At 53.4% G+C, this 23,739-nt stretch overlaps 1 protein-coding gene across 2 annotated transcripts; it reads left to right on the top strand.

Annotated features, from left to right (window-relative positions):
- Nucleotides 1-95: 95 nt before the first annotated feature.
- SLC12A4 (solute carrier family 12 member 4) lies at nt 96-23,669 on the top strand. Of its 2 annotated transcripts, XM_066243843.1 has the most exons (24): nt 96-304; nt 5,329-5,423; nt 6,882-7,013; nt 11,257-11,403; nt 11,490-11,544; nt 14,184-14,314; nt 15,862-16,103; nt 16,218-16,432; nt 16,971-17,135; nt 17,218-17,316; nt 17,606-17,663; nt 18,026-18,200; nt 18,616-18,734; nt 20,031-20,129; nt 20,321-20,440; nt 20,647-20,751; nt 21,014-21,182; nt 21,447-21,642; nt 21,748-21,917; nt 22,007-22,138; nt 22,218-22,325; nt 22,515-22,702; nt 22,813-22,946; nt 23,114-23,669. In XM_066243843.1, exons 1-24 carry the CDS (start codon nt 190-192, stop codon nt 23,203-23,205), a joined length of 3,261 nt encoding a protein of 1,086 aa, XP_066099940.1. In that variant the 5' UTR covers nt 96-189; the 3' UTR covers nt 23,206-23,669. The 2 variants fall into 2 exon arrangements, with proteins under 2 accessions (XP_066099940.1, XP_066099941.1); XM_066243844.1 differs by lacking the exon at nt 20,647-20,751.
- The last annotated feature ends 70 nt before the right edge of the window (nt 23,670-23,739 follow it).

Here is a 23,739-nt window from a genome sequence, read left to right as displayed (position 1 = left end):
GGGCCCCCTAGGGGAGGAGCTGGCCCAGTCCCTCCTGCTCCCCGCCCCCGAGGGGCGGCCCGGGGGGCGGGCGGAGGAAGTGAGCGCAGCGGGGAGGAATGCGAGCGGGCGGGGTGCACCGGCCTGGGGCGGCAGGGACAGCTGGGCAGGCAGCCGGGACAGCGGGTGAGGCAAGGCCGAGAGCGTGCAATGCCTCACTTCACCGTGGTACCGGTGGACGGGCCGCGGCGTGGCGACTATGACAACCTCGAGGGGCTCAGTTGGGTGGACTACGGGGAGCGTGGCGAGCGGGATGACTCTGACGGTGAGGGCGCGCCCGGATGGGGCCTTGGCGGGGACAGGGGAGCTGGCCACGCGGGACCCACGTTCACACGGATACCTGGCCCGATCGCGCACACGTCGATGCGGGTGCAACTTTTCTTAGTCTGTGCCGCCGCCACCAGACCCTCCCTCCGCAAGCGCAGACACAACTTTCCTGGGCCCTGGCGCGCCCACAGTCGGGACGCCTTCCCCACCTCAACTCCTCCCTTGCTGGCCGCGGGCGGAGGCTGCAGACGTGGCTGAGGAAAGAGGCTCGGCCATCGGGGCCGCTCGGCGCATGAATAGCGGCAAGCCTCCATCTCTGGCCCTTCCAGGCTGGGAGCATAGCCGCTGCCTAGACCCTAGCCCCTTTCACCAACCGTGAACTGCCTCCAGCCTCTTCTCGCTTCACCTACCCATTAGTACTTCAGCGCCTCTGACCCTGAGACTCCCCTCCCCTCCCCCATCCCTGCGCCTCCCTGAACTCTAGCCTGCAGGAGAGAAGTGTGTGTTTGCTCAGGGGGTCTGTGCATAACTGCCTGTGAGTGCAGTCGTGTTGAACCCCGCTTGGATCTGAAGGTACAGTGGGCACCTGAGGATCACTCACACTGAACCAGGCTTGTCTAGGTGCTTTACAGAATTAACTTGCTTTATCCAACCAATTTTCCCCATGGGAATAGATTCTTGGTCTATCACAGGTGACACTTAGGAAGGAGTGACTGAGACAGGGAGCAGTTATATAATTTGTACCTGGGAATTCAAATCCAGGGTTGGAGACTCCAGCACCCTAACTCTTAGCCTAGGTGTTAGAACTGGGCCCCAAAGTGAGCCCTTCCTCCCTTCTCCCAGGTGCCTGCCTCTCCCCATTCCCCCTTCTCCTTTCCTTCCAGGAGGCCCCCAGATGGCTGTCCTTGCCAGGGCCCACCCCTGGAATATGAACATGGCTGAAAACATGTGTCTGCATGTATAATGGCATATGCATATGTAATTGTGCTTGTGCAAGTGTGTAGCTGTGGTATCACAGGGTGAAGGTGGGGTCAGGATAGCACATTCTTATGGCCACTTTACTACAGGGGTGTCAATGATGAGAATAGTGATATGACTGATGACACATGCCTATGTCTGAGACTGACCATGATGGAGATATGTGGAGGACATGTGTTGATTTTATGTGTCAGGTGATGCGATCTTAATGTAGCTCTGATCTGTGATGGTGACATGACTGAGGTGACCCATATCTAATGTGGATGATGGCTCTATGTGAGTCGCCTGATTGCCATATGGGAATATGGAACAGATGGCATGGGATGCTGGATATCATGAGATTTTACAGGCTTGTCACCTGTGTTCATGCACACACCCCAGCCCCTAACCCTGGTGCCCTGATCTGCCCCTAGCCTGCTCCAGTGGTCAGAACAGGAGCCAGCATCCCTGTTCCCTTTAACTCTGGGAGGCTTTCTCTCCCAGACGCTTGGCTGGGCTGCATCCCTAGGATCAGCCTGGACCAGTGGGCAGGCAGAGCTGAGCCTAGCATCTGGCTCCGCCTTGGCCTATCACAGGGTGACCAGAGGGACCTGGAGCTACATTGGCTGAGTCCCTTCAGGCCCCTCCAGGCTGGGCCAGCTCCTCCCACACCCCCCTCTTCCTCTTACTCCTTTTCAGCCAGACCTTGGCTGTGTCTGCAGTATGGTGGACATTCTGCGCCCTGGTGAGTGATTATGATCCCTCTTGGTGGGGACTGCAAAGGGTTGGGGGCATAAAAAGGAAGCCTCAGGTTCATATCATGGGGTACCCCTAGCCTGGTACTTCAGTCTCTCAAAGCCCATATCTCTGTTCCAAAGAGTGTAGTGGTTCTAGTACCCCTGGCAGATGCCTGTGAGCACAGGGATCAAGAGTGTCACCTGAATACCCATCCGCAGCTAGTACATTCACAGCTGCGGCCAGGAACACGTATCTGTGTACTTCACAGGCAGCCCCCAGGCCCAGGCCATGCTCTGGTTCACCCAGGATTCAGGTGGTATCTGAGCAGCTTCAGCCTGGCAGGCATGCCCAGACCTGCCCTGGAATTTCTGGAATAGCTGGAGGCAGTACAGACACCCAGACACTGCTCAGAGCCCCCCCAACACCCCCCCACACACACACACATTCCTAGTTCCATGGGAACTGTCCTTAAATGAGGCTTTAGGGAATTCCAAGAAATGCCTGCTGGCTCTCTGGCACCAGACTGTCCCTTTTCTGATGCAGTTAGAAGAATGGGTGTTACTATCTCTACTTCATAAAAGAGGAAGCCAAGTCAGCACAGAGAGGGTAAGCAAGTTGCCCTGGGTCACATAGAGGGAGGGTCAGGAATCTCCCATCCAAGTACTAACCAGGCCCAAACCTGCTTAGCTTCCGAGATCAGACGAGATCAGGCGCGTTCAGGGTGGTATGGCCGTAGACAGGGGTCAGGAATCTAAGCCAGGCTGCCAACCATCTGAGCACCAAGAGCCCTGGATATGTGCACCCTGGCCCAATTCAAACCCCAGAACCTTTAGTTAAAGGCTTGTACTGCACCCTGAGGTGCGTCCTGGGTTGGACTGGAGCGTAGAATAGGATTAGGGAACCTGCAGGTCAGCTCCTACCTAGCTCTGGTGGATCTTGGGACCCAAGTTTGGCCCTTCTTGCTGGGTGACCTTGCCTCTGAAACTCTCTAAGCCTTAACGTTCCTCGCTACTAAAAGGGGGTAAAGGAGATCTGGAAGGTTGCTGTGAGGACGACAGGCAACACGTGGAAGGCCTCTGATGCACCCTGGAGTCATGGCTGAAGGGACGGGGAGCTGCTGGGTTTTAGAGGACCATCCACAGCCAGTTTGGGGGAACTGCTTTGTGCCCAGCTCTGTGTTTTCTGGATTTTAGTTCAGTCTCCTCAGAGAGACAAGGCAACAATGGTGGGGCAGACTGCAGTGCATAAAGTTAGAATAATTTGTAATTCATTTCCAAATCACAAAAGGATCAAAAGAGATATGCCACACCCCTGGTGGCAGGCTCCACTCCTTGGTGTCTTCCCATAGGACTTATCCTCAGAAAGATAAAACAACAACAACAACAAAAACCCTTCAGAGAAATGAGGCAAGGACTCTGAGCTGAAGCAGATGGTGACTGCATCTAAGGAATAAATTTACCTTGGAGATTCCTGGAAGCCAAAGCAGAAAGAGAAAAAGATGAGCTCTATAGTTGCCATTTTCTGACAAAATGAAGCATCTGACTTCAAGGGAGACATTTTTTGTCACAAAAATCTAAGAGTTCTTTTCAGAGGCTTCTCACTGAAGGGCCATCAATACGACAATCAGTGTTACTGGATTTTTAGGCTATTCTTGTGGTTCCTTATCCTCATCAAGGGTACAGTAAATATCATAGGGTATCTGAGGAGCTTTATGACACCACAAGGCTTTAACATGGCTTGGTGGCCTGGCTTGACCTCCTGCTGCCTTTGTCAACTGTGCCATTGACACTGGCCTACACAGAACCTTGTAGCTGATGGGACTGAGCTGCTTAGCTCACTTAGCCCAGGTTCCTAAATGAGATAATATTTTCATATGCTGTTTGAAGGAAGAGTGGACTTTGCTCCAGAAATTGTCATCAGCCTTACCTGTCAATCTTGTGTAATGGAGAATCCACAGTGCGGCCCTTGCTAAGTAATTGTTGGCTTTGAGAAGGCAAGTTAAGTCTCATACCAATGACAGGAGGATGTATCAGATGGAAGAGGATGCATCATTCAGCATTCTTAGCTGCAAAACAAGAGAAATGTAATGACAGATTGAACCAGAAAAGATTGACGGGGTGGCCAGCCAGTGCCTGGCCCTAACGCCCCACTAGTCTGGGTTGGTGACACTTCTGTTGCCACCTCCATCACCAGACATCAGGCTGGTACTGTTGCCTCAGTCGTTGCAACACTAACCTGGCTTCTTTGAACCAAGATGTCAGATTCCAATTTGCTGTGAGTCCTCCAGCCACTGTTGCAGCTGCCAGACTGTCTGGAAGGAGAAAACAAAAACAAACTACTTAGCAACTAGAAAAGGAGTACTTGGTGCCTTCTGCCTGCTTGGTAGAAAGTTGGCAATGTCCCCTACCGAGACTCACAGGGGACAGTTGGAAAACAGGAAAGAGTGCCTATGCTGGGTGGCCAGAAAATTCGGCCAAACAGGCTTATAAAAAAAGTGCATGTGGTTTTTTCCTGCGAGGTTTCTTTGGAGCTGAGGCACTGTCTCACCAGCCTGGGGAAAGGTGGACACTTATCTGCCATGCACCGAGTCTGGGCAAGCGGCCGGGATCTGCGGATAGGAAAACAACAACCCTGGTCAGTGTTCTACCCAAGCCCGGGTTTTGAACACGACCTTAAACAGCATTTTGCGCCCACTTCCACTCTGGACAGCTTCCTACTTGTCCCTCCTCCCAGCATGCCCCTGGCTACCCTCAGGCCCCTGCGCAGTGCATGGTGGGGCAGCTAGCAGGCGGTCTCTGAACATGGCGGCGGAAGGCGTCCTACGTGGCTTCATCTACCTTGGAAGGTAGCACCTGGGCGAGCCCTGAGGACATGGAGGCCTGGTCACTTAGCTCACTGGGTATTCCACGTGGGCTGGGGAAATGGGACTGGGGCGTCTGAGTGCTAGCCAAGACCGGACCACGCCTCTTGGGCAGGCTCCGCCCCTCCGTGTTAACACGTGCAAGACCGAGAGAGAGAGAGAGAGAGAGAGAGAGAGAGAGAGAGAGAGAGAGAGAGAGAGAGTGTTTGTGTGTGTGTGTGTGTGTAGGGCCTTCACACACACACAGGTTCCCTTGCTAGAGGAAATGACGCTGCGTTTTGGTTGTTGGCTACTACCTCTTCGGGGAGACTGGTGGAATTTGATGGGGAAACTGAGGCCCCACCTGCTAACACTGGCCCCTGCAGTGCTCCGCAGAGATGGTTTTGTCGGCTGGCCTGCTGGGGAGCAAGCTGCAATCTGAGTCTCGGGAGGCAGGGTCTGACTGAGATTCTGTTCTCTCTCCACAGGACATGGCAACCACAGAGAGAGCAGCCCTTTCCTTTGTTCCTTGGAGGCTTCCAGAGGAAGCGAGTACTATGACAGGAACTTGGCCCTGTTTGAGGTAGTGGAGAGGCCACTTTGGGCCATAGGTGTGGTAGGCAGATGGTTGGGCGGGGGCCTGTAGGGACCAGGCCATCACTAAGCAGGCTGGACAGTTGTGCCTCTGTCTCGGCTTTCCCTCCTCCAGTCTCCTTGTCTGTCTCACCTTGGCAGGTTGTCCCCTTGGCCCTTTGAACTGCAACTGCTTTCTTAGAGGTCACTCATAACCCTACCCTGTTACTACCTCCAGGGGTGTTTACCTTTGCTATGCAGTCCCTCAGAGAGGTGACGACCTGTCAGGATTTCTACCTCAGGATTCCCTTTCTTCCCTCTCCCGTGAACTCTTCCTTCTCCTTCCTGGCTGGCTCTTCCAACCATGTCCCCCTCAAGTTCACTGAGGCCTGGTTCGTCTCATTGGATTCACCTCCTCTCTCCACATCTGCACTTCAGTGTACACCTCTCTGGAAACATTCCCAATTTTATGCCTCAGTTCTTGAATTTTATCCTTTTTCAGACTCAAACTCAGCAGTTGGATTTGGATTCAGAGCATGATTTAGGCCCCTAAACTGTGACCCACACATTTAACTGCCTCCATGGAAGTCCCAGGCTTCTTAGTCTCCACATTCCCCAAAAGACCTGCATCTTCACTTCTCACTCCAAACTAGTTTCTCCTTGTGTGTAGGGTCAGAAGGGAGCTGGCAGATGGGGAAAGACTAAATGTGGGCCTAGGTAGGTGGAGGCATGGTGCTGGTAAAGCCACAGGAGCAGGAAAAGCCTAGACCCTGGTAGGGGTTGGGAATTCTGAGCCCTGGGAAGCCTCCTGACTTGGAAAAGTAGCAAGTTTCTGCAACAAAGACCTTGAACTGGCCCCATCTGAGGATGGGCTAGGGGCCTAGAATCCCACCTTGGGGATTGAAGTGAGTTATTAACAGGGCCTGGGACCAAGGTGGGGGTGGGGGGGGCACTAGAATGATTAGAGTTTGAGCAAGTAAGAGAGACTTGACTTGTCCCAGATATCTTTGTTTTTTACTTCCTTGGTTCTTGAGTGATTAGGGAATGCTTTTTTGTGGGAGAATTGAGGGTAGTGAGCCTCAGAGGCCCACTCATAGCTGGGAGGTGGCCAGGCAGAACAGGCAGGACGAAGTGTGCCATTCGCCTGTCTGCCAGCCAGCCGTGCCCTGCCCTGCCCTGCCCTCTCCCCTGAGGCAGGTAGATTTTACAGATGGGTTGGTAGTGACTGTAGCCAAGGTGGGGCAGAGAGAAGTTGCCGCTGGGCTGAGCCTTTGAGTGCCGAATGCTGGGGTGTGGTGCCCACACCTGCCCGGTTGGCTGGTTTGGGCTTCCCCAAGTGAGAGCTAGGATCACGCCCAGGCCTGCCTCAGGGCTTGGCAAGGGACCAAAGGCCAAACTGCTGGCTACATATAGCTAGCCTGGCACCAGCCGGGCCCATTGCCAGACTGTCCTATGGCTCTGTTTACAGGAAGAGTTGGACATCCGCCCAAAGGTATCATCTCTTCTGGGCAAGCTCGTCAGCTACACTAACCTCACACAAGGCGCCAAGGAACATGAGGAGGCTGAAAGTGGGGAGGGTGCCCGCCGGAGAACAGCCAAGGTAAGCTGGTCAAGGGCAGCAGAGAGGCTACTCCTGGAAAGACAAACTCAACACCATGGAATTGGCAAGTTCTCCACATGGCTGTGAGCATTCCAGGGGAAATGGGTGCCAGGTGTGGTGAGCATGGAGGATGGACACTGAGTGCCTTGGGCTCAAGGAGGCTGAGGAGGCCTGACCTGTGGTGGCACAGTGGATAAAGCATTGATGTGGAACGCTGAGGTAGCTGGTTTGAAACCCTGGGCTTCCCTGGTCAAGGCACATATGGGAGTTGATGTTTCCTGCTCCTCCCCCCTTCTTTCTCTCTCTTTCTTCCTACCCTCTCTAAAATGAATAAATAAAATCTTTATTTTTTAAAAAAGGCTAAGGAGGAGTCCCTCAAGGGGACAGAAGGTTAGAGGGGGCAGAGAGCCAGGGAGGCATTCAGATATGACAATGAGAGCAACAGCTGCCTTTACTCAGCCCTCTCTTTGACAGTCACTGTGCTAAGCAGTGGGCCTGGGTTCTTGCAGGGTATCTCACAACAAAGTTGTGAGGCAAATGCTATTATTATCCCCGTTTTACAGATGAAGAAACTGAGTGTCAGGAGTGCTAAGAAACTTGCATAAGCTGACTGAGCTAGACAAGATCAATGTGTAACACTGAGAGACACATTGTGGATTTTTTTTTTTCCTTTTTGAGAGAGAGAGCACGCAGGAAGGGAAAGAAATGAGAAGCATCAGCCTGTAGTTGTGTCACTTTTAGCTGTGCAGTGATTACCTCTCATATATGCCTTGATTTGAGGGCTCAGGCCAAGCCAATGACCCCTTGCTCAAGCCAGTGACCGTAGCATTATGTTGATGATCTCATGCTCAAGCCAGCAACCTCAGGGCTTCTTTTTTCTTTTTCTTTTTTTTTTTTTTAAGAGAGAGCAGGGGAGATAGACAGACTTCCCCATGCAACCCAACCAGGATTCACCAGGCAACTCCCATGTGAGACGGATGCTCAAATTTATTGAGCTATTCTTAGCACCTGAGCACCTAGAGTAGATGCTTGAACTAATCAACCCACTGGCTGCGAGAGGGAAAGAGAGAGAGAGAAGGGGGAGAGGCAGGGGAAGAGAAGCAGATGGTTGTTTCTCATGTGTGCCCTGACTGAGGATCAAACCTGGGACATCCACACGCTGGGCTGATGCTCTATCCACCTAGCCAACTGGCCAGGGCCAACCTCAGGGTTTCAAACCTGGGACCCCAGTGTACCAGGTTGACTCTATCCACTGCGCCGCCACAGCTCAGGCACATTTGTGGGTTTAATGTGAGATATGTAGAAGGCCAGATCACTTGCATCCCATCAAGATGATAAGGGTGTTTACCTTTGGAACCAGGAACATGGTTGTCCCTTGGGGCTGTGTGACCTAGAGCAAGTAACCAAACCCTTCTGCCCCTCACTGTGTTGGCTTCATTGGCAGACTGCTTCAACAACCCTTGTGTTCCTTGAGTGCCTAGGGTGGGCAGTGATAGGAGCATAACACTGCCTCTTGAGGCTTCCTGTCTCTCCCCAGGCCTCTGCCCTTCAGGATGACGTTCTCTTCAGGATGACGTTGCACATCTTTGCTTAGCTCCCTTGTGTGATGGGGCTCAGTCTCACAGAGGAATGGGGGCCAGAAGCCCCTCCCTCTCTGCCTGTTGACCCCCTGAGGTTTGGGAAGCAGCTGTGATTAGGAAGGAGTTGGGTCTGGCATTAGCTGGAGTACTCTTGGTTGGGATGAGCCGGGTTGCCAGCCTCAGACCTGCTTGTGAGTTTTGGGCCTTGCTGGGGTGGGCCAAGGATGGGGGGTAGACCAGACTGATATGTACCCCTCATCTTGCTTTTCTGGGAGACAGCCCACACTTAAGAGAGGGCAGCTGAGATTTTGAGGTCCCATAGATCTGACCCCTACTGTACCCTGCTGGTGGTGATTTTGCTGTTATTTTCTGGACTACAGGGAGCAGAGAACCCTGACTAGCTCTACCTATTCCTATTTAGTTCTACAAAGAGGTCTTGCCTACAGTGGGTAGTAGGACCCTTGGATAAGTGCCTCTTCCCTGTCCCTTAAGGTCAAGTCCAGGGAGCTGGTGGCTAGGAGTAAAAAGGTCCTTACAAAGGGCTAGTACACATTTCAACAAGCGTCAGAAGGAAGCCTGGGTTGGTGAAGGGCCATGATACCTTGGCCTTATGAGGAGCCTGTGACGATGCTGGGGTCCAGCCTCAGCTTACCTGCCCAGCTCACCTGGCCCTAGAATAAGGATGGGAGAGGATGCCCGAGTGTTCCAGTTCCAGTGGTTTTTCCATAGAGGAAAGAGGAGCCTGGTCAAGTCTACAGTGAGACAGTAGGAAGCTAGGGAGCTAGGACCACTAAGCTATGGTCCTTACCCTGGTGAATCTGAGCGCGGCCTCAGAAAAGTAAGGCTTAAATCAGGAAGGGCGGGCCTCCAATCACACCATGCCAAGACCCTAGGCGGCCTCTCCGTAGCAGCCGCTCTGAAGCTGCCAGAGGTTATTTGGAGATGCAGAAAGCATTTCCGGCCCTGCCCTTTCCCACACTGCCTTTTTTCCAGAGTGACTCAGCTTAGAATTGGAGTGGGGCTGGAAGCTGCCCCTATCCAGTGGCTAGTCCTGGGCCTTTGCAAAGGGCTCAGCAGAGCCCAGAGGAGGTATATCTGTCACCTACTCTGTGTGGGATAATTTGAGGGACCATTCATTCTTACTTGGGCTCTTTTGAAGTCCTTTAGGCTGCAGATAGATCCTGCCGCAGACCTAGACCCTAAAAAGAGTTTCTGTAGCCACATTGTTCTCTGTCCCACCCAGTTCCAGGACAGCAGGCTTTGCTGGGGCTCTAGTGGAATCCCGAAGGCCCCACTACCCTGGGCTACAGTCATGGAGGCTCAGTTCTTCAAGAAGACACCTGCCGGCCCTGGCTGGTTGGCTCAGCGGTAGAGCATCGGCCTGGCATGCGGGGGACCCGGGTTCAATTACCGGCCAGGGCACATAGGAGAAGCGCCCATTTGCTTCTCCACCCCCCCTCCTTCCTCTCTGTCTCTCTCTTCCCCTCCCGCAGCCAAGGTTCCATTGGAGCAAAGATGGCCCGGGCACTGGGGATGGCTCCTTGGCCTCTGCCCCAGGTGCTAGAGTGGCTCTGGTCGCGGCAGAGCAACACCTCGGAGGGGCAGAGCATCGCCCCCTAGTGGGCAGAGCTTCGCCCCTGGTGGGCGTGCTGGGTGTATCCCGGTCGGGCGCATGCGGGAGTCTGTCTGACTGTCTCTCCCCGCTTCCAGCTTCAGAAAAATACAAAAAAAAAAAAAAAATGCTGACAGGATACAAGAGGAAGTGCCAACTCTATCTAAGGCAACCCAGAGGAACTTTCTGAAAGAGGCAACATGGTTAAACCTTCTGAAGGTTTAACTAAAGAGGCGTTTTCCAGGAGTGAGGCAGGGCTGAGCCTCCCAGGCAGAGTTCAGCATATGCCCTGTTTCAGAGGCTCTGAGGAACCTATGTCATCAGGGACTGAAACTGACAATGGGTAGCCCAAACCAAGGAGTCTGACACGCACCGTCAATTATAGGATAGACAGTACAAAGGGTTTTTGGCACGAAGGCTGAGACTGGCCTTGGTTTTCAGAGGTCTGCTCTGGCAGCAGAGTGGGCTGGAGTGTGGAGAGGTTGACAGGTACAGGAGGGCACCATCCTCGTGCCTCAAGTGTAGTGCCCCAGGTTCAAGGGACTAAAGCTCAGGCAAGGCAGGCTGCCTTAAGGGCAGCTTGAGCGGCAGACTGGATAGGGCTTGGTGTCTACTTGGACTGGACTGGAGGCTGGAGAGAAGGAAGGCTAGGGACAACTTCTTAGACTCTAACGTGGGTGGCATGAGGCCTGCTGGGTGAGAAAGTGGAGCTCTGAGACAGACCTCTCTTTCCAGAAGTTTAACAGAAGAGAGGAAGGGAAGAGAGCAGTACTTTGAGGGGGAAGTGAGGCTCAAAAGCTCATACGTGGTGTTTTGAAAAGAATCAGGTTTTATACCTTCCCAGTACCAAACTGTCTTCATATATAAGTCAACCTAGACATCCTAGCTGTCACCCCATCCCTGCACTCCCCAGGACTCCACTCAGGATGCCCCTCTCCAACTTGTTCTCTACAGAACAACCTGGGAACTGCTGAGTGACTGGGGCTGGCCTTTCATGGTGCATCTGGGCCCCTCTGATACTCTGTGCCTCTTCTCCCCTCATGCCCCATAGGCACCCAGCATGGGCACCCTCATGGGGGTGTACCTACCCTGCCTGCAGAATATCTTTGGGGTGATCCTCTTCCTGCGGCTGACTTGGATGGTGGGCACGGCCGGTGTGCTGCAGGCCCTCCTCATTGTGCTCATCTGCTGCTGCTGTGTGAGTATATCGTAGCTGGGCAGGGGCCATGGCTGGCCACAGAGCCTGCCCAACTGAACTGCTCACCTGGGCTCTCCTTCCTACAGACCTTGCTGACGGCCATCTCCATGAGTGCCATCGCCACCAATGGAGTGGTTCCAGGTGGGTGAGCGCCACCCGGGCCCCTTAGGGGTAATGGGCCCGGAATCCACCTTGACAAACCTGGGAATCCTCATTGCACCTGCCCCCAAAGCAGTTCTTTGGTGGGGTCTTAGTCCCTGAACCCATGACATTTGCATCACTTAGGCGCATCCTTGCTTGACAGAGTTTGAGATATCTGTTGTGGTTTGTTTGTTAGTTTTCAAAAAGGGGACTGGGGCTGGCCCTGGCCAGTTGACTCAGTGGTAGAGTGTCAGCCTGGAGTGTGGAAGTCCGGGTTCGAATCCCAGCCAGGGCACACAGGAGGAGTGCCCATCTGCTTCTCCACCCCTCCCCCTCTCCTTTCTCTCTGTCTCTCTCTTCCCCTCCCGCAGCCAAGGCTCCATTGGAGCAAAGTTGGCGTGGGCTCTGAGGACTGCTCCATGGCCTCCGCCTCAGGCGCTAGAATGGCTCCGGTTGCAACCGCACAACGCCCCAGATGGGCAGAGCATCGCCCCCTGGTGGGCATGCCAGGTGGATCCCAGTTGGGCGTATGTGGGAGTCTGTCTGACTGCCTCCCGCTTCTAAATTTAGAAAAATACCAAAAAAAAGAAATAAAAAGGGGACTGGGGCTGACAAAAGTGACAGGGCACACCTGGTGGCCATGCCAAGGAGTCCAGCTCACACCATGGATTACAAGACAGTGCAGAGGACTTTTAGTAGGGATGATGAAATTGGACATGGTTTTCACAGACTGTGTTTATTTGTCTATTCAACCATATATTTATATCATTATGGACTGCTGGATATTTATTTTATTCTTTGGATCATAATCCAGCACTCCATTATTTATTTTGTTGCTCAGACTGTTCCACTTTGGCTGCTTAGCTGCTCGGATTGGCTCCTGTGTCTGGATCCTTTTTTAAAAATAAGTTATATTAGTATTAGTATAAAGGTAATGGGGAAGAAAGCAATATATGTTTACCCATAAGAGGGTTTGAAATTGCACAAAAATGTAGAAAGGGAAAGTTGAAAGTACCCGTAACCCCTCCCCCCCCCGTCCTGAATTCATATTTAGTAGTCTTTTAGTCATGGTCTTAGGATCTTTCAAAGTATTGATATATAGTTTTTCCTAAATTGTGTGTGTGTGTATTTCCCAAATATTGGAAAAAGTCTGGGTTTTTTTTATTAGGGTTAATAGGATATTATCTATTTTATGTGATTATTCTCCTACTTTTGTTCTACTTTTTCACTGTTGTTTTGTTGTCAGCAGCTTTGCACATGAATCTCTGTTCACACCCTGTCCTGGAAGTGGGATTTCAGCGTGATAGGGATTAACCTTTTTTCCATTTTTTTAAATTTAATTAAATTAATTTTTTTATTTTTTATTTATTTATTCATTTTTTTAGAGAGGAGAGGGAGAGACAGAGAGAGAGAGAGAGAGAGAGAGAGAGAGGAGAGACAGAGAGAGAGAAGGGAGGGAGGAGCTGGAAACATCAACTCTCATATGTGCCTTGACCAGGCAAGCCTAGGGTTTCGAACCGGCGACCTCAGCATTTCCAGGTCGATGCTTTATCCACTGCACCACCACAGGTCAGGCGGGATTAACCTTTTTTGTTTTTTGTTTTTTTGACAGAGACAGAGTCAGAGAGAAGGACAGATAGGGACAGACAAGAAGGGAAAGAAATGAGAAGCATCAATTATTTATTGCAGCTCCTTAGTTGTTCAGTGATTGCTTTCTCATTATGTGCCTTGACCGGGGGCTACAGCAGAGCGAATGACCCCTTGCTCAAGCCAGCAACTTTGGGTTCAAGCCAGCAACCATGGGGTCATGTCTGTGATCCCATGCTCAAGCCAGCGACCCCACAGTCAAGCTGGTGAGCCTTGTTCAAGCCTGATGAGCCTGTACTCAAGCCAGCCTCAGGGTTTCGAACCTGGGTCCTCCACATCCCAGTCCAACACTATCCACTGTACCCCCACCTGGTCAGGCGAGATTAACTTTTTAAAGTTTCTTGATCCCTGTCCCCAGATTTTTCACCAGAGACGTTTTATCAGGAATAAATTCAACTAGCAGCATGGGACACTTGTCCCTTGCACCTCTGCTGGCCCTGGAGCCCAGTATTTACTCTGTCGGTCTTGCCAAGGGTGTTAGACTCTGATGGAAGCACAGACTCAGGGCAGGAGGGTCAGCCATGGACACTCACCTTGTGGCAGGCCCTGTGCTGGGTCCTAAAGACCAAAAACTGGAGAAGACATAGTCCGCTGCCCTGGCCTAGATGGGAGGGTCAGACTAACAGACACAGCCCTCGGGAGGGGTGAGGTGTGCTGAGCTAGGACACACCCAGGCAGGGGCGGCTGAGGGGACCACCCTAAGTGCAGAGGGTTGGGGGATAGTGAACCACTGAGGCACTGCTACAGACCCAGAACTGCCCTAGCAAATTAGTCATTTCACTGGCCAGTGCTGTGACTCAGATGGGAGTGGGGTCCAGCTCCCACCTGGCCATATACTAACCATGAAACTTAATGCAAATCTTCCAATCCTTCTGCTCATCTGTAAATGGGAAAATTCATTCCTGTTCCTCTGGGTGGTTGTTGAGGGGTTATGGAGGAGACCCTCTTGAAGAAGAACCAACCTTGACCTGTGTACACTTTCTCTGTTGTAGCTGGGGGCTCCTATTTTATGATCTCCCGCTCACTGGGGCCAGAATTTGGAGGTGCTGTGGGCCTGTGCTTCTACCTGGGAACAACATTTGCTGCAGCCATGTATATCCTGGGGGCCATTGAGATCTTGCTGGTGAGTCATGCTAAGTCCTGGGCAACTCTGGTCTTACCCAAACCACCCCTTTCCGTAGGCCCAGGCTGCTCATGCTCCCCTCCTCTGGCCAGGATTTGTGGCTTATAATGTGGGAGGCCTCCTTGAGAGAGAGATCTTTGCTCAAACCAGTCTCCCTTTCAACCCCTGTCAGTTTGGGCTAGACAGGGAAGGGCCTGGCCCAGCTGCCTTCACCTTGGCCCTGGATGTTCCATCCACCCAGGCTCTATTTCCACCATGGCTGGTGATCTGTAAACTATTGCATTTAACTGAGTGATAGACCTTTGTGGTGATGCAGAACCTGCCTCCCAGGCATGTGCAGGCTTTGGCCAGGTCTGTCTCCCCAAGTCATCTGTGCCAAGGCTCCTCAGATCCACCTTACCTTGTCCCTAAATCAGGATATGCAGCAAGATAAACAGTAAGCTGAGAACTCCAGGATGCTGTCTGGAGTTCAGTGCCTCCTCTGTGAACCCATGTGTGTTTTGACTCAGCTTCCCGTACCCCACTGAACTGCCCCAGCTGGTGAGAGAAGAGTTGGAGGGGGTGTGGGGACCACAGGGTAACCATTGTCCACCCCTGGGGACCCAGACAATAGGAGACGTTTAGAGGAACTGCCTGGCTATTCCCATCTCCAGGTCCTCTGCCTGCAGTGTGGACCCTGCTCTTAGACCTTCTGGGGTTTTTGTTTTTTGTTTTATATTTCCGACATTCCTACATTTATTATTTGGATAAAAATTTATTATCCAAATAATAAATTTGTAGGTTTCTGTAAAGAAAATTTATCCTTTTCCCCATTTATTTATTCGACCCTGTATTTATATCAGTATGGACTTCTGGATATTTATCTTATTCTTGGCTCATGATTCCGTACTATCATTATTTATTTTGTTGCTCACCCTGTTCCACTTTGGCTGTTTAGCTATTTGAGTTGACTCTTGTGTCAGGATCCTTTTTAAATAACAGCTTTTTTTAAAGATATAATTTACATACTTTACAATTCACTGCCCATTTAAAGTATAAAATTTAAAGGTTCTTAGTATATTCACAGAATTGTGCAACCATCACCACAATTTTAGGACACTTTTATCATTCCAGAAAATCCATACTCAGTAGTAGTCACTCTTTGTTCTCTCCAGCTGTAGGCAATTATTAATCTCCTTTCTGTCTTTAATTAGATTTAGCTATTCTGAACATTTCATATACTGTAAATGGGACCATGCAATATTCAAGCGTCCCCAAACTATGGCCCGCGGGCCGCAATGCGGCCCCCTGAGGCCATTTATCCAGCCCCCACTGCACTTCTGGAAGGGGCACCTCTTTCATTGGTGGTCAGTGAGAGGACCACTGTATTTGGCAGCCCTCCAATGATCTGAGGGACAGTGAACTGGCCCCCTGTGTAAAAAGTTTGGAGACCCCTGCAGTATATGGTCCTTTGTGACTGGCTTTTGCTGGATACTCTTTAAAGAAAATGATGCAGTCCATTCTGAAAATAGGAAAATTGAACCTTCTATATCTGTATCTTGTTTCAGACCTATATTGCCCCTCCGGCTGCCATTTTTTACCCAACAGGCGCTCATGACTCATCGAGTGCCACCCTGAACAACATGCGAGTGTATGGGACCATTTTTCTAACTTTTATGACCCTGGTGGTATTTGTTGGGGTCAAGTATGTGAACAAATTTGCCTCACTCTTCCTGGCCTGTGTGATCATCTCCATCCTCTCCATCTATGCTGGGGGCATCAAGTCTATTTTTGACCCTCCTGTGTTTCCGTAAGTAATCTTGGAATATATCCAGGCATTGCACTGACATCCCTCCCATGTAGATGGCCTTTGATGCCCTGACTCCTAGCGGCTGCAGATAATGATACTTCCCCTTCCCCACAGAGTGTGCATGCTGGGCAACAGGACCCTGTCTCGGGATCAATTTGACATCTGTGCCAAGACAGCTATGATGGATAATGAGACAGTTGTCACCCGGCTATGGAGTCTCTTCTGCCACAGCTCCAATCTTACCACTGACTCCTGTGACCCCTACTTCTTGCTCAACAATGTGACTGAGATCCCTGGCATCCCGGGTGCAGCTGCTGGCGTGCTCCAGGGTGCGTCCTTACTCGTATCCTCCTGCTCCTGACCCATGGGCCGAGCAGGAGGCAGGCAATGAGCACAGAAGGAGAGTAGATCACAGGGCCATCCTTGTGTGGCCAGCTCAGGAATGGGGGGCAGGTCTGGCTGCCTTCCAGGCCCAGTGGTATCCTCAGCCTGGCTCCTGGCAGCTAGGTTTTGGGTGAACAGAGCCTGTTTGGCCAACATCCCAGGCCTGCAGCAGCCCCCAGAAAGTTCTGGCAGCCCCTCTCTCCCCAGCCACCAGCCCCTGACACTGCCTGGGATTACTGTCCTGGGAACCATAAAGGGCTTCTGTCTAGGAGGCTGGCAGTGGTGGGTCTCTGGCTTCAGCAACCTTTGCCTGTGAGACTTCTAGCCAGACAGCTCCTTCCCTATGGCTGATGCTGCAGACATTGGGCTTAAGCTGCCCCCTGAACCCCCAGAGCCTCTCACATCGGCAGCCTCTGGTTGGGCTGCACTGAACTGCCCCTGGGAAGTAGGTGGGCTGCGGTGGTGATGCTGCTGCCCCTGCAGAGAACCTGTGGAGCGCCTACCTGGAGAAGGGTGAGGTCGTGGAGAAGCACCGGCTGCCCTCCACAGACGCCCTTGGCCTGAAGGAGAACCTTCCCCTGTACGTAGTGGCTGACATTGCCACATCCTTCACCGTTCTGGTTGGCATCTTCTTCCCCTCTGTGACAGGTAAGCCCCTCTTGCCCACCTACCCACCCAGACTTGCCCTCTTCCCTGGGGAGCCCCTGAGGGAATCTCACTGTTTTTGGAGGCATCATGGCTGGCTCAAATCGTTCTGGCGACCTCCGTGATGCCCAGAAATCCATTCCAGTGGGGACCATCCTGGCCATTGTTACAACCTCCCTTGTGTGTATCCTTTTCTAGGCCTGGGGTAGGCAGGGAGGCGGGACAAGAGGCACTTGCAGTGTAAGTCACAAACTGGCATGCACAGACACACCACATGGACATGCATACATGTATACCTTTCCTCTCACACACATCATACACTCGAGTGTGTACACAACACAAAACTCTCAGCTGCAGGTGCCCAGCCGAGTCTGCTGGCTAAGGCTAGAACTGGGGGCACGTGGGTCCTGTGTGGGGAATGAAAGGGGGCAGCAGTGGCAGTCGAGGCCCAGCTTTCCTTGACACTGCTGCAGACTTTAGCAGTGTGGTTCTCTTTGGCGCTTGCATCGAGGGTGTGGTACTCCGGGACAAGTGAGTGAGCTGGGCCCCTCCCTGTGGCAGAGGGCTCAACTTTTGACTACTTTGACACCAGCCCCTGTCAAACATGTCCCACACACGTTCTCAGGCTGCTGGTTGCCGGTGGTTTTGTGTGCCACCAGGTGGGTCAGGCGCCCCACCAGGACTTTTGCTTCTTAGAGAATGGTGACATTAGGATCAGGGATGGGATGAGGAGAAAGGATAGGGGCTGGTGGACTGGACTTCTGTGCTGAGGAGCCAGAGCTCTGCCTACCATAGCTATCCTTGCTGGCCACTGATATCCCTCATTCTGGGCAGCCCCATCAAGGGCTTGGGGGCTCCTTGCATGTCACATGGCCTAAGCCTGGCCCCTGCAGGTACGGCGATGGCGTCAGCAGAAACCTGGTGGTGGGCACATTGGCCTGGCCTTCACCTTGGGTGATCGTCATTGGTTCCTTCTTCTCAACTTGTGGTGCCGGCCTGCAGAGCCTCACTGGGGCACCACGCCTGTTGCAGGCCATCGCCAAAGACAACATCATCCCCTTTCTCCGGGTGAGCCCTTTTGCACTCCCCCACAGCCTGGATGTTCCTGGCCCCGCATGCTGGCTGGAGGGTATGGGATACAGATGCATTATATCCTGCTGGGGTCCACAGTGACCCGTAGCCACAAAGCTATCCTAAGGAGTTGCTGAGAGCTGGCCCTGGCTCTGCCCTGCTGTTGGCAGAGCAGCTTGGGCTTGGAGTCCTCATGGTCAATTCATGGCTCATTCATGGCAGAGAGGCCTGGGGAAGTAGTGGGCAGAGAAACTTGTGGAACCTACTGGGAAAGTTATAGGTGTGACCTGAGCCCCAGAGGAGAGGCTTGGGGATGCTGGAGGCCAGGCTGTGGCTTGTGACTTGAGGTATGGGGTGGGGGTAATGGGACCAGCTTCTTCCCTTGCTGACCCCATGACCCTGGTGCATGCAGGTATTTGGCCACGGGAAGGCAAATGGTGAACCAACATGGGCACTCCTCCTGACGGCACTCATCGCTGAGTTGGGCATCCTTATTGCCTCTCTCGACATGGTGGCTCCCATTCTATCCATGTGAGCTGGGGGCCAGGGCAGGGTAAGGGGGATGGTCTTGGGAAAGGCTCCTTGAACTCTCAGCACCCCTGAGCCAGGGACCCCAGCACCTCCCTATAACCCTGTCGTGTTGAGGGTGCAGCAAGGAGACATGTCAGGCTGTATGGGGAGATGTTTGCCTGGCAGAGTCAGCCTCCCTCTATGGGAGACTCCCCGAGCAGGCAGGTGGCTACCCTGCACTCCTGGATAAGACAAGCTTCCAGTCCCTGACACCGAGATGAAGCCACCACTGCCCCATCCGTTTGTTTTCAAAGTTGTTTTGAGTCTGATAGTGCCCTACAGGAGGTGGTCAGCATGTGGCAATTTCCAGGGGTTGCTGAGACAGGGCTTATGTGGTTGCATTTGTTCACGACTGCCGGTGTTGGGGCCCGCCCCTTTTCTTTGCACACATCTTGCTCCAGTGCTTTCTTGCTTGTTTGGTTATAATGGGACTACCCTTCACTGCCCCACTCAGTGTGTAGGACTGACAGGCTCACCTCCCCCCCGAAGCAGCCCCTACACCCCAGCCCCAGCCAGGCACAGTGATCTCTTGTTCCCCCCAACACACCTCCACCCACTATTGCCCAGCTCCACCCACACATGGCGCACACCTGAAACTGTTCTTGCCATCCTTGTCTTGGGTGGTGACGCCTCACTGCCCAACTCAGAGGATATATCTCAGCCTTTATCATGTGGCTATCCTGGAAGCCCCGATGGGACTGACCATTCCCTCTCATGGGAGTCCCTGCCCCCTGACATTCTGTCTCTGGTAAGTCCTTCTGCCTTTTTGTCTTCTTGGTGGATTCACACAGTAGGCTTCTCCTATGTCCCAGTCTCCAACATCCACACAGATCCTTCAAGTGTCTATCTAATTCAGCATCTTCAGAATGGCCCTTGTTATCTTCTACCTGTTCCTCCCCACATTCATGACAGCCCATAATCCAACTGGTCACCCAGGCCAGGGGCCTGGATATTGTCTAGCCATCTCCAGACACTGAGCACTCCTTGATAGCAACCTTTGTCACAACTCTACACTTGGTCTGTCCCCTGCCTGATGCCTCCTTCCCACATCCTCTGCCTGCGAACAGTGGTCCATCTTCTAAGCCCTGGCTCTGAGGCCACCTGTACAGTGGTCCCATCAGACTCAGTCATGGAAGTGGGGCGGGCTCTGTGGCTGAGAAAACCTGGCTCATCCCATGCATGGTAGGGACGTCGGGTACCTGGCTGCCCAGGAGGCCACCAGTAGGCTGCTTGGTACCAACCCACCCTGTGATGCAGGTTCTTTCTGATGTGTTACCTGTTTGTGAACCTGGCCTGTGCTGTGCAGACACTCCTGAGGACCCCCAACTGGCGGCCTCGGTTCAAGTACTATCACTGGTGAGCACCAAACAGACCCCTGAGCCAAATCCTCTGACATAAGAGTTATGGGGAGGCCAGGAGCCCCATTCATGATGGGGTTTGAGTTTCCTGGACTGCAGTTGCTATTAGAGATTGCGGGGCTGGGGAGCTTGGCTTGGGGCTGTGCTGGTCTTTCCCTGATTCTGGCCCTTCATGACTTTCTGGCCCAGGGCGCTGTCCTTTCTGGGCATGAGTCTTTGCCTGGCCCTTATGTTTGTCTCCTCCTGGTACTATGCCCTGGTTGCCATGCTCATTGCGGGCATGATCTACAAGTACATTGAGTACCAAGGGTAAGTGAGGGGTTACCGCCTGGTTGGGTTAAGTGGGGTGGTCTGTATGTTGGGTTGGGGGGAGCTGAGCCATCCTTCTCTAGCCACCATAGGTGCTGGTGCTGGGGGGCTGTGACTCTGGGCCTGGCCCTCTCCATCTCACGTACAACTAGACAGAATCCCCTGGGTGGGACCAGGGGCTCACCAACTTATGGTGGCCTCTGTAGGGCTGAGAAGGAATGGGGTGACGGGATCCGAGGCCTGTCCCTGAGCGCTGCCCGCTATGCACTGTTGCGGCTAGAGGAGGGGCCTCCTCACACCAAGAACTGGCGGTGAGTTCACACCCAGACTGGCAAAGGCCACTCTAGGTTGTCAGGGGGCACTTTGAGGGTGGGTTGGTCAAGAGGTGCTGGCTCCCCCTCCCTGGTCTATGTTCCCCGTCCTGGGGTTGCCAGGGGTGCCGTCTACTTGTTGAGCCCTTGGATCTCTGCTCCCCAAACCTATGGGGGCCTGTGAGTTGAGAAGGGAAGAAAAAGGGCTCTTTGGAAACCTCTAGCCCTGGTCTCAGGCTGTCTTCTCATCTGGCCACTGCAGGCCTCAGCTGCTGGTACTGCTGAAGCTGGACGAGGACCTCCACGTGAAGTACCCACGGCTCCTCACCTTTGCTTCCCAGCTGAAGGCCGGCAAGGGCCTGACCATCGTTGGTTCTGTCATTCAGGGAAGCTTCTTGGAGAGCTATGGCGAGGCCCAGGCCGCTGAGCAGGTGCCTGCTTCAGGGGGCAGGGAGCTGAGCCAGGCTGGAGGTGTCCGGGCTGGAGGTGTCCGGGCACATAGGGGAGGGAACCAATTCGGGCCAGCCAGGTGGACAGCCACGCTGCCACCTAAGCGCTGGAGCAGACGTGGGTATTAAGGCTGTCCTATCCTGAAACCACAGCCTCTGGTTGGGCAACTTGCCTCCTCCCCTCCCTACCCCCAGAAGAGGGGATGCTAGTTGCTTAGGCTTCTGAGCCTGGTATGTCTCCCACAGACAATCAAGAACATGATGGAGATTGAGAAAGTAAAGGGCTTCTGCCAGGTGGTGGTAGCCAACAAGGTGCGTGAGGGGCTGGCCCACCTCATCCAGTCTTGCGGCCTGGGCGGTATGAGGCATAACTCCGTTGTGCTGGGCTGGCCCTATGGCTGGCGACAGAGTGAGGACCCACGTGCCTGGAAGACCTTTATTGGTATGTAAGGGGCCAGAGCCTGGGCTCAGCCTTGCGGGCCATGGGCCAAGGCTCAGGTGAGAGCAGGGCCACAGGTTAGCAGACAACAGTGTCCCTCCTCCCCAGACACGGTGCGCTGCACCACAGCTGCCCATCTGGCTCTGCTCGTGCCCAAGAACATCGCCTTCTACCCTAGCAACCATGAGCGCTACCTGGAGGGCCACATCGATGTGTGGTGGATTGTACATGATGGTGGCATGCTTATGCTTTTACCTTTCCTGCTGCGCCAGCACAAGGTGGGCCAGGAAGGTGGGCTCAGGTGAGGGGGCTGGGCCCTTGGAGAGGTGGGGTGTGACTAAAACTCCCACCTGCTCTGTTGCGATAGGTTTGGAGGAAGTGCCGGATGCGCATCTTCACGGTGGCTCAGATGGATGACAATAGCATCCAGATGAAGAAGGATCTGGCCATCTTCCTGTACCACCTACGCCTTGAGGCAGAAGTGGAAGTGGTAGAGATGGTGAGCCACCCACCCTGATGTGGCCCTGTGGCTACCCTGCTACACATGGCCCAGCCCTCACGGCCCACCCTCTCCCCAGCACAACAGCGACATCTCTGCATATACCTATGAGCGGACACTGATGATGGAGCAGCGGTCCCAGATGCTGCGGCAGATGAGGCTGACTAAGACTGAGCGGGAGCGAGAAGTCAGTGGCCTTGGTTCAGGGCATGGGCAGGTGGTTGGGTCAGGCCTTTGGAGACATCAGAAGGGGGCATCGGAATGACTCACCCCAGCCCCACCCATGTCAGTGCCCATGTCCCTAAGGCCGGGCAGTCATGTAGGGTCAGCTAGGCCCTTTTCCTGTGGCACCAAGGCCACCTCTGATTTTCTTCAGGCCCAGCTAGTCAAGGACCGGCACTCAGCCCTAAGGCTGGAGAGCCTGTACTCAGATGAGGAGGATGAGTCTGCAGCTGGGGCTGACAAAATCCAGATGACATGGACACGGGATAAGTACATGGCAGCTGAGCCCTGGGACCCCAGCCACACCCCTGACAACTTTCGAGAACTGGTGCATATTAAGCCGTGAGTGCAACAAAAACAGACCCAGCCACCTTGGGAATTGGGGGTGGAGGGTGGACAAACTCTGTGGGTGGGCTAGGGGTGGGGCCCTTGGTCAGCCACATTACCTGCAGGGACCAGTCCAATGTGCGGCGCATGCACACTGCTGTGAAGCTCAATGAAGTCATTGTCACGCGCTCCCACGATGCCCGCCTGGTCCTACTAAACATGCCTGGCCCACCCAAGAACAGTGAGGGTGATGAGAACTGTATCCTTCTATGGAGAGCAGGCAGTGAGGAGAGAGACAACATGTGAGGCTAGTCTGGGTGCTCCTGGAGCAGGGGGATTCCTGTTGACCCTAGCTCTGATAGATGGGCAGACTTCCCTGGGTACCCCTTGGTCCTGGTGTTACTTCTTTGACCTGATGACCTTCAGACATGGAGTTCCTGGAGGTGCTGACTGAGGGTCTTGAGCGGGTTCTGTTGGTTCGTGGTGGGGGCCGTGAAGTCATCACCATTTACTCCTGATCCCAGTACAGACTTGTGCCCTAGAATGAAGGTGTTCAGGGTAACACCCCCTCCTAATACCCATCTGCCAGTCCTGCTTTGCCCGACCCTGCTCTTGACCCAGATGTGGAATTGGGCGTGGGCCTGGCAATGGGGATGGATCCAGGGTCCTTGGGACCCTGAGAGGCTTGGGGACTTTCCCTGTTCAGCAGCCTGGGAGACCTGCCCTGGTTGGAGAAGACTGGTGGGGGCTGACTTTGGGTTTGAAGGCAGCCAGCCCAGGAATGCTATTTATTGAATATTTATTGTTGGGATGTCACCATCAGAGAGAAGGAGAAGGGTGACAAGGGAGGGGATCCTACCAGCCTGCCTGCAGGAAGGCCTGGCTCAGGCTATTGTGGGCAGGGACCCCCACCAAGCCTAGCCTAATGGAGCCAGCCAGCTGAGTCCTGACTTTTTTCAATAAAACATTGTGTTCTTCTGGGCCTCCTGCTGCCCAGGCTCTGTTTCCCCTGGCGCCAAGGGAAGAAGGCGGAACTGAACTCAGGCCCAGAG

Source organism: Saccopteryx bilineata, chromosome 9 (genome assembly GCF_036850765.1).
Source record: "Saccopteryx bilineata isolate mSacBil1 chromosome 9, mSacBil1_pri_phased_curated, whole genome shotgun sequence".
Lineage (NCBI taxonomy): Eukaryota > Metazoa > Chordata > Mammalia > Chiroptera > Emballonuridae > Saccopteryx > Saccopteryx bilineata.
Note: the sequence above shows the minus strand (reverse complement) of the source record. Positions and strands in the feature narration are given on the sequence as shown.

What these genes read in the sequence shown, in the direction of transcription:
- SLC12A4 (XM_066243843.1), top strand. Translation starts at nt 190, where the DNA reads ATGCCTCACTTCACCGTGGTACCGGTGGACGGGCCGCGGCGTGGCGAC. An exon ending in TGCCTGGAAGACCTTTATTG is followed by an intron (nt 21,643 to 21,747) that starts GTATGTAAGGGG and finishes CCTCCTCCCCAG; the next exon opens with ACACGGTGCGCTGCACCACA. An exon ending in GAACTGGTGCATATTAAGCC is followed by an intron (nt 22,703 to 22,812) that starts GTGAGTGCAACA and finishes CATTACCTGCAG; the next exon opens with GGACCAGTCCAATGTGCGGC.